Genomic DNA, 14549 nt, shown 5'->3' with positions numbered 1-14549 from the left:
TAATCATGTGTTAAGTAAAACAAGTCAGAAAACATCAGGTTTAACAGCCAAAGAGCATTTTGCTGCATAGTTACAACTTTTACTTTTCTCACTAGAAGTAGATTTTGCTGATCCTTGCATACTTTTAGTGTATTTTTTGGAGCATTTCCACGGTGGTGTTTCTACTTGTACTTCATTACAGCATCTTAACACTTTTCATGTTTGTATTATTTCAGTACAGATGGTTAATGGTAGGTTGTAGTCTTTCAGATGATGTTGATGAAATTCTTAGACGAGCCGCTGCTTTATCGCTATTGACAACAATATATAAACTATGTGGACAAAAGTATGTGGACACAAAACAATAATGACAAATGTATTAACCCTTTCATGCATAGTGGTCACTACAGTGGACAGTTCTTCTCCAGCTGTTCTCTTGTATATTCATGAATTTTATTGTTTTAGTTCCATATCAGCCAACACAGTGGACGCCTACGTATCATCCCATACACTGCAATTCATACCATTACTGTAACTTTGCTGTTCTGGATAAACCTGATCTGCAGGACAACATGTCTGAGTGTAAATCAATTGCTTGTTATTGTTATTAGACTGTAATTAACTGTTTTTCTTAAAAAGTTTTAATTTTTTGCATATTATCTCCATAAAGTGAGTAATAACTAATATTAGAGTATGTTAAAATGTGACAAAACATCAGATTAGCAGCATTTAAAAAATGTATTTCATAGTTTTCACACAATATATCAGTATACGTGTTTCTTTGCTTCAAAAATTAAATGCATGGTGTCCAGCTGAGTGGACATTTTTGCAACTCCACGAAAAATAGGTTCATAAAAAAAAAATTCAATTGCGTTGTTTTTTGTTTTTTTTTTCGTGCCTGAAGAGGAATAAAAACACATAGGAAAAAAATCTTGATTAAGGTTCTCATAATTCATGCATGAAAGGGTTAATGTAGTTTTATATTGGGATAAATATCATTGCATTGGCTAGTTTTGGATTTTTTTGTTTTTTTAATTGATATCTTTGGTTCCAAAATGCCTCAAGAGATGTTTTTTACGTCATTTCTCTCAACATTGAGTTTGTTTTTTTGTTTCTTAAATCCATGACTATGATTTTAAATGTTCTTTTTTTTCATTTTGTTTTTATTGATAAAGATGACAAAATATCTTCAACATTACCATTCATGCATTTGTTATCAATTAGAGCCCTTTTCACATTTCTTATTTTATACATACAAAAGTGTAAAAAAAATAAAATAAAAATTGAACATATGAACTGGGTGCTTACAGTTTGAGTATTTCTCACTTAAAAACAATCATAGCGTTACAATACCTCTGGGTTCTTTAAATATTAGATGTTTATGCAGGAAAAACATAAAACAAAGAAAAAAATACAGGGAGATTATTAAAAAAAAGAGGACATTTTTAGAGGTGTGATACACATTGTGGGTGGCTAGAGGATACAAACTTGATCCATTTGTCCCACATATGATAAAATGTATCCCTCTGGATTCTGACAGAGTAAGTAAATTTTTCAATTTTGAATATGATTTTAAATGTTCTACCTCAAATTTCTAAAATACTTTTCATGCTCTGACCTTAAATAATCATTTTCTCCCACAACTAACCATCTACTTTCTTCGAATCTCACTGAGGAAGAAAAATCTATCATTAAACTTTCAGGAAATATTAATATGTTGCCAGAAATATTGGGACACATCATGGCTACAGCTGTGATTTTGAGATTAAAAAAACAATATTTCCTTAAGCATGTTTTAATCAAAGATAACAATTTAAACCAAACTAACCAATGCAATGGTATTTATTTAACCCAATATAAAACTATATTATGTCATTATTATTTTGTATCCCAGAGCCCTGTTAGAAAAGAAACACCTGAATATCAACATGTCCACATACTTCTGTCCGTATAATGTGTGTATTTTGTGTAGTTTTTTAGTCTCAGCCTTGAAAGGCCGATGAGTTCCATTAACACCAGCTGTCATTTTCTTGAGCTCGGTGTCGGATCAGTGTGGAATACAAGGCTGAGGTCGGTGCTGTGGATCCTCCCTGTGGTTTTTCTGGGCTGCTCTCCAACGTTCTGCTCCACAGTCTCACAAGGATACCTCGCTCTCGCATCCTCATATTCAGGCCGATTAGAGCCACAGTTTTGGCACCGGCTTCTGGCACACCAACGGATAATATTGTGGTTCATGGATGTTTGGAACTTTAATCTCCTGACTCTAAACTTAGCTAGGTTTGTCAACGTTTTGGTCGAGTCGCTCACATGGAGAAGGAAACAAACTGGGAATCTGGAAAGAGATAGGATCGGCATTGTTGTTTGTTTTGATTTTGTCGTGCTGTTTTCTACTTGTCATACATAGTTTTTAAGCTAAATATTCTACAGAAAGATTATAATATGTAATTTATTAATATGTAAACATGAAAGTGCATGTTTAACCTATCTCTATTTAACTTTTAAGTGATTTACCCCAATTTTTTTTTAATAATATTATCTTCTGTATTTTGCATTTTTCAGTGTAAATCATGCATTTTCCTTTATTTGATAGGATATTTAACTTACATGTTCATGAAAACTCAGATTAAATTCAAAGGTTATTATATTAAAAACTGAAAAAAAGTGAAGAAAAAGTCACATTTTCAGCAAAAATGTCATTAACTGAACATAAACCCAGTGTGTCCATCCACTGTCATTGATCCAACTCCATGGGTTTTACTGGTGAATCAATGTTGTAGAAGATGACAGTGTTTCCACGGTAACTACGAAGCCTATGAACGTCCAAATGGGTCATATCTGATGACTAGTGAAAAGATGAAGAACTGTATTTTACACCAATTATTGACATGGATTGATAGGATTAGTGGATCAATAGGTATTAAACAGTTTACATTAGTAGATGGTTTAGGTTAAAGGTGGACATTTGGGTCTTCATGGATTAATATATGGACAAAAATATTGGGACACATCATGTCTACAGCTGTAAAATGACCTGTCCATGATGATTTGAGATAAAAACATTAATATTTCCTTAAAGTTTAATGGGAGATTTTTCTTCCTCAGTGAGATGTGAAGAAAGTAGATGGTTAGTTGTGGTAGAAAATTATTATTTACAGTCAGAGCATGAAAACTATTTTAGAAATTTAGAGGTAGAACATTTAAAATCATAGTCACAGATAAAAAAACAAACAAAAAACAAACAAAATCAATGTTGAGAGACATTAAGTAAAAATTCAGACCATTTTAACCAATGCAATGATATTTCTCATAAAATAAAATAATATTATCACATTTATCAATATTGTTTTGTAGTCCACAGGGTTACCGCAGGGTCTTAAAAAGTCTTAAAGGTCTTGAATTTACAAATCTGCATTTAATACCTTAAAAAGTTTTTAAAATGTATTAAATTTGATGTTAGGTCTTAAGTTATGTTACCATGAACCTTTTGGATGTATTGTGTTTAAATGTGTCTGTTAAATGTCCACACTGCAAAGAAAGTAACGTTAGTCGACTCAACTTCACCTGTTCCAACCTGACAATTAATATTGAATTTAGGAACCAATTATGTCTAACTTTGCAGCCCCCACTGAGGAATGATCATGGAAGGGAAAAGTAAACATAGGGAAGTGCATATTTAATATCACACCTTGTACATCTGCAACCACAAAGTAAATAATGTAAATACCATTTAGATTTATATATATTATACCATTTATATTTCACTCTCGTTTGTGTTTTTTTTTTTTTTAACCTGTCTTTCTCTGGCACTAGTGTGTTGTATGTTATTGAGTCACCTGTGAAATTTCCCCCTGGTGGGATCAATAAAATCTTATCTTATCTTACCTTATCTTGCCTAATAATAATAATAATAATAATAATAATAATAATAATACATCACACTTACATAATGCTTTTTTGGACACTCAAAGACTCTTGAGTCTTATCTTATCTTAATAATGCTTGACTGGAGAAAAGATCACTTTCAACATGGTTGACACAAGTTTTCCTAAATTCTAGGAGATGCATATTTTTGCCAGTATGGTCATGAAATGTGCATTGAATTCTGTTCTAAGTAGTCTTAAAAAGGTCTTAAAATGACTTAAATTTAACTTATAGGAACCCTGAGCCCAGACCCCTGTTAGAAAAGAAACACCTGAATTCAATGTGTCCCGTTATTTTTGTCCTTATGGTGTACCTGCATCGTAGGTGTATGAGCTGTGACAGTCCCACAGCGTACGTTCCCTCACGTTGACGTCCTCCTGTCACATTGTCACAGCGGGTCTGACAACCAGACTTTGGATGAATTACCTCATTCTGTTTGACAGCGACAGGGAAAGCAGGAAAAGCGAGCGCCGGAGTGACACGAAAAACAAACGGTCCGGGCCAGGAATCGAACCGGCCAATCACGGCCATTTGATACGCGCCCTAATCGCCCGTCCATCGGCTCGTCCCTCAGGCCTGTCTCTAAAACCAAATGCTGTCACAGTTAATTACATCACAGAATCCCAGAGCAGACAGTCCACTGTGTTCGGGTTAGTTATGGACGCATGTGTGAGACGATCGGCATGTATCAGTGAGGCAGTTACAGCGTCACGCTCTCTTTCTCTTTCTCTCTCTCTCTTTCTCTCTCTCTCTTTCTCTCTCTCTCTCTCTCCTCTGCGACGATGAGCGCAGTCAGATAAGTGTGTGTCAGGATTAAGTCTGAGCTCTTGTTGATGTCGGTTCTGAAAAGTCACCGTTCTCATCTGAGCCGCCGTATGTCTGTGTCTCTGCAGCAGCGTTCCAGAAACCACCTTCGATCTTCACGGAGACATCCACAGTGGAGCCGCGCTGCCCACCAGCAAGGTAACACACACACACACACACACACAAAACACTACAGTCTGCATCTGATGATTATTTTCACAACCGATCATCCTGGTGATTGAGCGTTAAAACCCTCTGAAAACTGATGCTTACTGTTTATCCAGTGTGTAATGTGTATTTATTTGTTATTACTAGTACTGTAATCATTGTTACTACTGATATTATTATTACTGGTGCTAGTAATAGGAGTAGCAGTTAATGATGTCCTGATCTGGATTTTTTTGCTTCCAATCCGATTTTTTTTTAGGATTAGTTTTGCCGATACCGATCTGATACCGACTTTTTAATAAAATTTGAATTTGAATTCGAAGTCATTATTTATAGGTTATTATACTATTACTTTACTACTTTTAAGATCACAATTGGGCTGAATATGGAACCTGAACTAAAACAACTATGACACCTTTGACTCTCAATAACTTTCGTAGAATTTTTGCACTTTCCAAATTCATACTGTGGGACAAATTCAAACCTTAGGCGGCCCGGTTTTAGCCCGCAGGCCGTATGTTTGCCACTGCTATAGTGTATCTATAGACAGGTCCATTCAGGTATTATTTGGGGGTGCGTTCTGTGCCGTTAGTGACACGCGGATCAGCGGGTTATTTGAGTTGGGTCAAATAATTCCACAAAAGCCCCACAAGTTGAAAAAACCCAACTCGCGCATCACTACTGGTCCTTAAAGTGAAAGTGAAACTTACAGACGCTGTCTAATTCCTGTAAGACTCCTGCTGTTGTGCAGCTTTTCGCTACCTTAGGAAACTTTAATTTGAGGGGGCGGGACGTTTGTTTATCACCACCCCCTCCAAGAACCGTGCCCGGATCGGCCTGATCTCATGACTAAATCCAATCCTCTAAAAAATGCCAGATCGGCAGCCGATGCTGATCATTAGATCAGATCGAGACGTCCTTAGTAGCAGTGGTATTACTATATTATTTATTACCTACTTATATTACCTCCTTTTTGTAATCATTCTTACTATTACTGTAATCATTGTTACTACTGATATTTTTATTATTATCAGTAGTAGTTTAAGTGGTTTTGGTACTGGTGATAGTAGTAGTAGTAGTAGTAGTAGTAGTAGTAGTAGTAGTGGTATTGTTGTTATTTATTATTTTTACATAAATTCTCATAACATTGTTTTGTTTTTTCATCCATGACTGTGATTTTAAATGTTCTTCCTCTAAATTTCTAAAATATTTTCCCTGCTCTGACTGTAAATAATAATTTTCTACCACGACTAACCATCTACTTTCTTCACATCTCACTTAAAACAGAAAATTCTCCCATTAGACTTTAAGGAGATATTGATGTTTATAAACTATATGGACATAAATATTGGGACACATCATGTCTACAGCTGTACGGTGTCCTGTTCATGAGGATTTCAGATAAACACCAATATCATCTCTGAGGCATTTTGGAAACAAAAATAACAATTTAAACCAAACTAATCAATGTAATAATATTTATCCCAATATTAAATTATATTATAACATTAGTCATTATTGTTTCTTTAGAAAAAAAACACCTGAATTCAATGTGTCCACATACTTTTGTCCATATCGTGTATGCATCCATTAAACAATTAATCTGCTGATTAATGCAGCTCCTAGATGAATGTAGAAGTAAGCCTTTCTTGATGCTAAACCCACACTGTATATAAATATAGATCAATAGTGAAGCTGTGGGAGCTGTGTCTGACTGATGCTGTGTTAGCTGCTTATTAGCAGGACTGAAAGCGGTGCCAGCGACTCTTAACACCAGACGACATGTCAGTTCTCCCAAACAGAACCACATGAAACCAGGCTTTGATCAGATTTAGTGCAGAGCAACACAATGACAGATTTGAGTTCCCCTGAACGCAGCGCTGGATTGTGTAACTGTCGACATGAAAGAGGCGACGACTCCTGTTAATGCAGCAGTGATTGGCTCCACCGCCCGTCTGTACATTTAGTCAATTCAATAAGAGTCCAATTAAATGTTTGTTTGGTGTCTGCAGAGCTCAGGAAAACTGGAGATGGAGAGAGGAATGGTGAAGCCCATGATCAGAGGCGAGCAGCAGGACGGCAGGTCAGTCTTCCTCCTCCTCCTCCTCTTCATCGTCCTTCTCATTTATTTCCCAGTGTTATCTCCGTCCCTCTCCTCATTCTGCTCTTTTGTCTCCTCAGGTCTCAGGACGTTTCAGCTGACAGAACGGAGTTGACTCTGCCAGCCAGCATCGAGTTCAGAGACAACTGTACGTATTATCATTAGTACTTTTTCACCCCTGTACGGCCGTTCCCGCTCTGGTAATGAACCACTCAATAGATGGAAACTATTGAACCCATCTCACAGTATTTATAACCAACAGGACACGGCTGCATTACTGAGGTGTAAGGCAAGGTTAGAATAGTTTAGGATTTTTCATTATGGTTTAGTTTTATTTAATTTTGACTTTTTTTTTCTCTAATTCAGTTAGTTTGAATTAGCTTTTAGAGCAGGTTTGCTGGTTTTTATTAGTTTTAATGCTTAGTTTTAGGTTAGTTTTAGTATTAGTTCTGGGGTGGAGGTAAACACATGTCCTGCTCCCTCAAATTAAAGTTTTCGAAGGTAGGGGAAAGGGAAAAAGGCTCACGAGGGTATAAAGTTATTATGGGATGTTCTTATCTTTGCTCAGGTGCCGTTTGTTGATCCACAGTTCAGACTAAACTGTGACAGTTCTGACCTTGTTTGTTGGTTTCACACACATCTTTAGTTCAGGTACTGACAACACAAACCAACAGAAAACAGAGGTGATTAGTGGTTTTACTGTTTTAGTCTAAAAACAGAGCTAAGTTAACAGAGCTAAACTAACAGGGCTATAATGTAAACTATCAGCTGATGCACCATGTGACTGTAAAAATAAGCATCAATGAGTTTTAGTTAAAAGAAGAAAACTTGATGATACCATAATGCACACAGATGAGGCTTATGAAGGTTGAAGGTTATTATGGGATGTTATCTTTGCCAAGTTGACCATTTGTTGATCCACGGTTCAGACTAAAGTGTGACAGTTCTGACCTTGTTTGTTGGTTTCAAACACATCTTTAGTTCAGGTACTGACAACACAAACCAACAGAAAACAGAGGTGACACTGGTCTACAAGGAAAATGCTTCCAGAATAAAAGTAATGGAATTTTACCACATGAGAGTCACTGATAAACAAAAATCAAGTCAAAAATGCTGGTTGGCTGAACTTTCCAAGATCCAGCCTTTGGTCAAAATGTGAAATTCAAGAATTAATGAGAGAATGGGTTTGACTCAAAAGGAATATTTGTCTCAGAGCTACAAGATCTACTTCCAAACACTGTCTGCACATTAGAATACATTCACTTTACAGGTTCTATTTAGTGGAGGATTTATAAAACTATTATATAAATGTACATAAACCAATATATATGGGTAATAACACTTAATCACATACCTTGAAAACATCAGCAAACCGGCACTTTTGTCATTTATTTTCCAATTAATCTTACTAAAATAAGTAACATTTAGCACATTTAATCTCTGAAGCCAATCATTTCTAAAAAATTGTAGACCAGTGTGATTAGTGGTTTTACTGTTTTAGTCTAAAAACAGAGCTAAGCTAACAGGGCTATAATGTAAAACATCAGCTGATGCAGCATGTGACTGTAAAAATAAGCATCTTTGAGTTTTAGTTTGAAGAAGAAAACTTGATGATACCATAATGCACACGGATGAGGTTTATGAAGGTTGAAGGTTATTATGGGATGTTATTATCTTTGCCAAGTTGACCATTTGTTGATCCATGGTTCAGACCAAACTGTGACAGCTCTATCAAATCAATACTACAGTAGAAGCCCTTTTATGCATCACATGTTGAACCTCTCTACAGCTGAAACCATCTGTTGTCTCTCAGTTCTGCCTTTCAGTCCATGATTTAATATAGAACTAGTTGGTTTAGTGTGTAAACAGGTCAAAAATACTTCCTCGGATGTCTTAAAATGTGCTGGTTTTCTGTGTCCTGACGTTTCCCACAGTCTTCTTGTATCTTCACACCCACCAACTGTTTGCTCTGTCTTTCTAACACTCCTGTTTATTGACTTTGTTAGCGCTCTGGGCCTCTCTGTTAGCGGCGAGTATATATTTGGCACCGTCTGAGATCATCCGTTTTTCCATAAGAGAAATAGAAAGAGTCTCATACCCACAATGCACAGGGAAAAACCATATGTGTGCCGTTGTCTCAGTATCGGCGCCCTCATCTTCAGGGTTTAATACGAGAAGTTGGCGCGGTGCTGCAAAAGCTGCAACCACTTTGACATCAGATAGGTTCTTAAATGAAACTGAAAGGAAGAGACACCAGTGGTTTTTTTGGTGGAAACCAGATGTCGCATACGCACATGTCCAACCAGCGCTTAAGATTAGCTGTAATAATACCAGCAGCAGTTCAATTAGTACGAGTGCACAGCAGTGGATGTGGCAGCGGCAGTGACAGGTGGTAGTGGAGGAAAAGAGTTGACAAAATAAATCACAATTATTTCAATTCTGCTTCAGCTTCTGACTGTTTTGCATATTTCAGCTGCACTCTTAAGTTGACTGTACTGAGCATTTTACAGTCGGAAAAATCACAAATATTTGACAGGACCCAACATCATGTCATTCATGTTATTTATGTTAAGATACACTTCTGCTTACATCAGAATCAGAAATAGAAGAGCCTTTATTATCTGTTACGCCCCGGCCTAGGGGTTCACCAGGGCGAGCATAATGTGCTCACTTTGTCCCCTCCCAGCTCCCAAGCACACACGTCAGTCAAAAACTAAAATTCACAATATTTATTATCAGTATTTTGTTCAGCAACTAAGGAAGGGTTAGGGGAGGGAGCAGCTAAAACAACAAACAAAATATCTTCTTTTACAATTCAAACTACCTTACCTAACCAAAATAAATGCAAGAAATAAAATACAGAAAACTTACCTAACTACCTAACCAAAAACAGGAGAAAATGGGAAAAACAAAAGAGCCGACCTCCCCTACCAGAAAAGGCTTCAATTTACAAGAAAACTATTTACAACTAGATACAATTGAATTTTGCAGGAGCACACGAAGACTGACGGTCACACACACGAACACAGGGTTGAGAGCTGGCAGGAAGCAAGAGCGAGCATAGATGGAAGCTCCAGAGCCATTTTTAAAGGGGCCAGGCAATCATGCTCCACCAATCAGCAACCTGCAACAAACAGACACAAAAGGGCACAGCACACCTACAGGACGGGGGAGAACACACACACACACTAAACAGAAAACATATTTTACATATAACACAAATAGACAAATTATGACCCAGGGTCATAACAATTATCATTATGTGTGCAATGAAATTAGGAGTGCTACTTGATATAAATTAAACAAAAAAAAAAAAAAAAACAATACATGAGAAAATAAGAATAGAGCAAATATAAAATAACAAAAACAAAAAAGTAAAATAAGAAAATATATTACAAAATTTTACAAAAAGTAAAATAAAATATGAATAGACACAATATTCAATAACATGTGGAAAGTTTGATTTCGCTGTAAAAACGTAAAGATTACAGTGAAATGTAACATCTGTAGTTTTAAGAATATTTGTACACTACATGAAACAGCTTGAATATTTAGTGCTTAATAGAATAGAATAGAATAGAATAGAATAGAATAGAATAGAATAGGCTTTATTGTCAATGCTAACATACAGTCATGGAAAAAAAGATTAGACCACCCCTTGTTTTCTTCAATTTTTTGTTCATTTTAATGCCTGGTCCAACTAAAGGTACATTCGTTCGGACAAATATAATGACAACAACAAAAATAGCTCATAGTAGTTTAATTTCAAAGCTGATATCTATCCATTTAACATGTTTTCTTGATAATAACCAGAATCACTTCAGTTCTTCCATCAGTATCTATGGCATTGTACTGACAAAAACAGTGCTTTTACACATTCCATGTTTTCTTTTCTGTCTGTTTTAGTCACATGATACACAGGAGTTAGGACTGGATTGCATAACCATGGTTTTGGATGACTTTTGATGGTGTAATAGTTTTTTTCCACGACTGTAAATGAAGAAAAATCTGACATTGAACAAAACAATCTATAAAGAAAATAGTCTCATTGTTTCCAAAGCCGTATATTTGTCTTGTAGTTGAGTATAACAGTAGTCTTAAAATATCTGTTCTTTTTTTTTTTATAATAATACAATCAGATTCTACATGTGAGATGATAATGAACCTGTTTGGGGTTTTAGTCTGTTGTCATTTTTGTCGTCAGTGCAGTAATTGATCATCTAAACTAACACTTTAAGAATGTATGATTGTCAATTATGATGCTGTTGTACTTCTCACCTGATGTTTTAAAAAAGGGTGGTATTTGTATCAAGAAATAAGACATATACAGTATAATCATATGACCTTCTCCATTTCAATGAGAACAAACCTGTCAGAGAATTTTTTTTTTCTTTTTTTAATTTAACCTTTATTTAACCAGGTAAGTTAGTTGAGAACTGATACTCATTTTCAATTACGACCTGAACATATACAGACGATCAACCAGTCACTGTCACATTCACACCTATGTGCAATTTAGATGAACCAATTAACCTACTAGTGCATGCTTTTGGGGACAGTAATTAATTGGCGAGACAATCATAAATGTGAGACTGCAGCTGCCTGTGTATATTCTAATAATAATCAGACTTTGTGGTCAGTGGTACTTCCTCTGTTAATTGGAGTAGAAACATCCTAATCGTCTTTTTGTTTGTGTTTGTGTGCAGCTGAAGACACCTTCCTGTCCGCCATCATCAATTACACCAACAGCTCCACGGTTCACTTTAAACTGTCGCCCACGTATGTCCTGTACATGGCGTGTCGCTTCGTGCTGTCGCCCTCGTACCGGCCCGACATGTCGCCGTCGGAGCGCACGCATAAAGTCATAGCCATTGTAAACAAGATGGTGAGCATGATGGAGGGCGTCATCCAGGTTAGTAACGCTGCCTGTTACTGAACATAATCAGTCTGCTTTTTATATATATATATATATATATATATATATATATATATATATATACACACATATATATGGGGTGTTCACGCGAAGATGCAGTCATTTACATAGAGTATATGGACAAAAGTATGTGGACACGTTGAATTTGGGTGTTTCTTTTTTAACAGCAGTCTGGGATACTAAACAATAATGACTAATATAGTTTTATAATGGGATAAATATCATTGCATTGGTTAGTTTGATTTAAATTATTTTTGCTTCTAAAATGCTTCAGATGGTTTTGACTTAATTTCTCTCAAGACTGATTTTTTTGTGTGTTTTTTTTTTTTTTTTTTAATCAACGACTATGATTTTAAATGTTCTGCCTCTGAATTTCTAAAATATTTTTCCTGCTCTGACTGTAAATAATAATTTTCTACCACAACTAACCATCTACTTTCTTCACATGTCACCGAAGAAGAAAAATCTACCGTTAAACTTTAAGGAAATATTGATGTTTCGAAACTATATGGACAAAAATATTGGGACACATCATGTCTACAGCTGTAAGATGTCCTTTTCATGAGGATTTCAGATAAAAACATCAATATTTCCTCAATAAAAGTGAGATGTGAAGAAAGTAGATGGTTAGTTGTAGTAGGAAATTATTATTTACAGTCAGAGCAGGAAAAGTATGTTAGAAATTTAGATGTAGCGCATTTAAAAACATAGTCATGGATTAAAAGAGCAACAAAAATAAATTAAAAAGAAATTGAAAGAAAATTAAGTCAAAAGCATCTCTGAGGCATTTTGGAAGCAAAAATAACTATTTAAACCAAATTTGAGATGGATTTGAGATAAAAACATCAATATTTCCTTAAAGTTTAGTGGTAGATTTGTTCTTCCTCAGTGAGATGTGAAGAAAGTACATGGTTAGATGTGGTAGAAAATTAATATTTACAGTCAGAGCATGAAAAATATTTTAGAAGTTTAGAGGTAGAACATTTAAAATCATAGTCATGAATTAAAAAAATTCACCTCTGTGGAATTTTAGAAGCAAAGATAACAATTTAAACCGAACTAACCAATGCAATGATATTTATCCCAATTTAAAACTATATTATGACATTAGTCATTATTGTTTTGTGTCCCAGACCCCTGTTAGAAAAGAAACACATGAATTAAATGTGTCCACATACTTTTGTCCATCTAGTGTACCTGTATACTCCTCTGTTTGTGTTGATATTTTATAACTGTCAGTGACTTTTGTTTTCTTACACACTCCTTCTTTGGAGTTGTACGGAGTGTTTGCATTTTACCTTCATCAGCTTTGGAAATCCTCTCTCCACAGGAGTTTTTTTTCTTTTAGTGTGTGTGTGTGTATGTGTGCGTGTGTGTGTGTGTGTGTGTGTGTGTATGTGTGCGTGTGTGTGTGTGTGTGTGTGTACCTCTCAGTGTTAAATGAAGCTGTGACTGAACATTAAATCATTCATTTTCAACACCACTTTCCAGTGTTATAGCTAAGATTTCTTTCAGACGACTCTCTTTGTTTTGTGTAAATAAATAAACCTTAAAGACACAAGAATAATTATCCTTGCATCATAATCCAACTACAGTATCCGCTAATTGTTTACAGTTATGACAGATTAATGATCCGCTTCTCTTGTACTTAACTCACTTTATTTCTAACAGGTCAAAGAATTCAACACTGAGAATTCTTTCTTTCTCTTTTAACTTCACTGCCCCCGAAACCCATTAAATGTACCAAAAAAAAAACAAAAAAAAAACCACATAATCATCTTAAAAGTGTTAATTCCTGTGTTAATGTTTAATGTTGGTTTTCATCGTTTACATGTGTCTTTAAGTTATTCAGGATGGCTTTACCTTGTTAAAACCATGACCATGTGTGTGTCGAAGTGTATGTATGTGTGTTACATGGCTGTGTCCATACTCTAGCTGTTGACGTGTTTTCTCTCTGTCCTGTGAACGTGTCCTCCTCCTCTTCCTCCTCCTCCTCCTCTCTTCTCCCTCCATCCAGGAGATTCCTGAAGGGGATCAGGTAGGATAGTACAATAGTACACCATGATACGGCTGCTACAGACTCGTCTACCTCCCTCACTCACTCTTCTGTCTCTGTTTCTGTCTGTGTGTCGGGTGTGGCCGCTACCACTAAAACATGAGGAATCACAACAACTAATACATACTGGGTCTCACTTCTCTGCCTTTAAAGAAACTGTTTGTGCTTTTTAGGGAAAATGTCTCTGAACATATGAAATTGTAACACATTGATGTTGAAGTTTGCTGTAAACTCCACCTCTGTTGTACAAATACAGTCACTTCTGGCTCCGAAAGCCAACAACCGTGACATCACAGTTTCTCTGTCCACTAATTAAAAACAGTGTATGTTTAATATTCAATTTCTTATGCAACAAATTAGCGTAGTTGTTTATTTTATTGTCCAATCATGAAAAAAAAATTAGCTTTTATATCTAAAAGTAAGGGAATAAAACGGTAAAACAAAAAGATTACTGTTTTACTGAGTCAGCAAGCTAGTGTTTAGCCTTAGCTCACCCATGATCCCTCACACTCTATAAACTCCACCCCTTTTGTCCAAATATGGTCACTCCTGGCTCCAAAAAGCCAACGATGGGTGATGTTACA

The 14549-nt window shown here is 35.8% G+C and overlaps 1 protein-coding gene across 10 annotated transcripts in view; it reads left to right on the top strand.

Annotated features, from left to right (window-relative positions):
• afdna (afadin, adherens junction formation factor a) overlaps nt 1-14549 on the top strand; it is a 229967-nt gene that overhangs the window by 102283 nt on the left and 113135 nt on the right. For 7 of the 10 annotated variants that reach the window (XM_030128096.1, XM_030128098.1, XM_030128101.1 and 4 more), the window contains 5 exons: nt 4794-4863; nt 6885-6955; nt 7054-7121; nt 11680-11885; nt 13927-13947. In XM_030128096.1, the coding sequence (XP_029983956.1) occupies nt 4794-4863; nt 6885-6955; nt 7054-7121; nt 11680-11885; nt 13927-13947 (436 nt within the window). The remainder of the gene's footprint in view (nt 1-4793; nt 4864-6884; nt 6956-7053; nt 7122-11679; nt 11886-13926; nt 13948-14549) is intronic. The other 3 variants (XM_030128103.1, XM_030128104.1, XM_030128097.1) reach the window with 1 other exon arrangement.

The sequence above is a fragment of the Sphaeramia orbicularis genome, chromosome 24 (assembly GCF_902148855.1).
Source record: "Sphaeramia orbicularis chromosome 24, fSphaOr1.1, whole genome shotgun sequence".
Taxonomy (NCBI): Eukaryota; Metazoa; Chordata; class Actinopteri; order Kurtiformes; family Apogonidae; genus Sphaeramia; species Sphaeramia orbicularis.
Note: the sequence above shows the minus strand (reverse complement) of the source record. Positions and strands in the feature narration are given on the sequence as shown.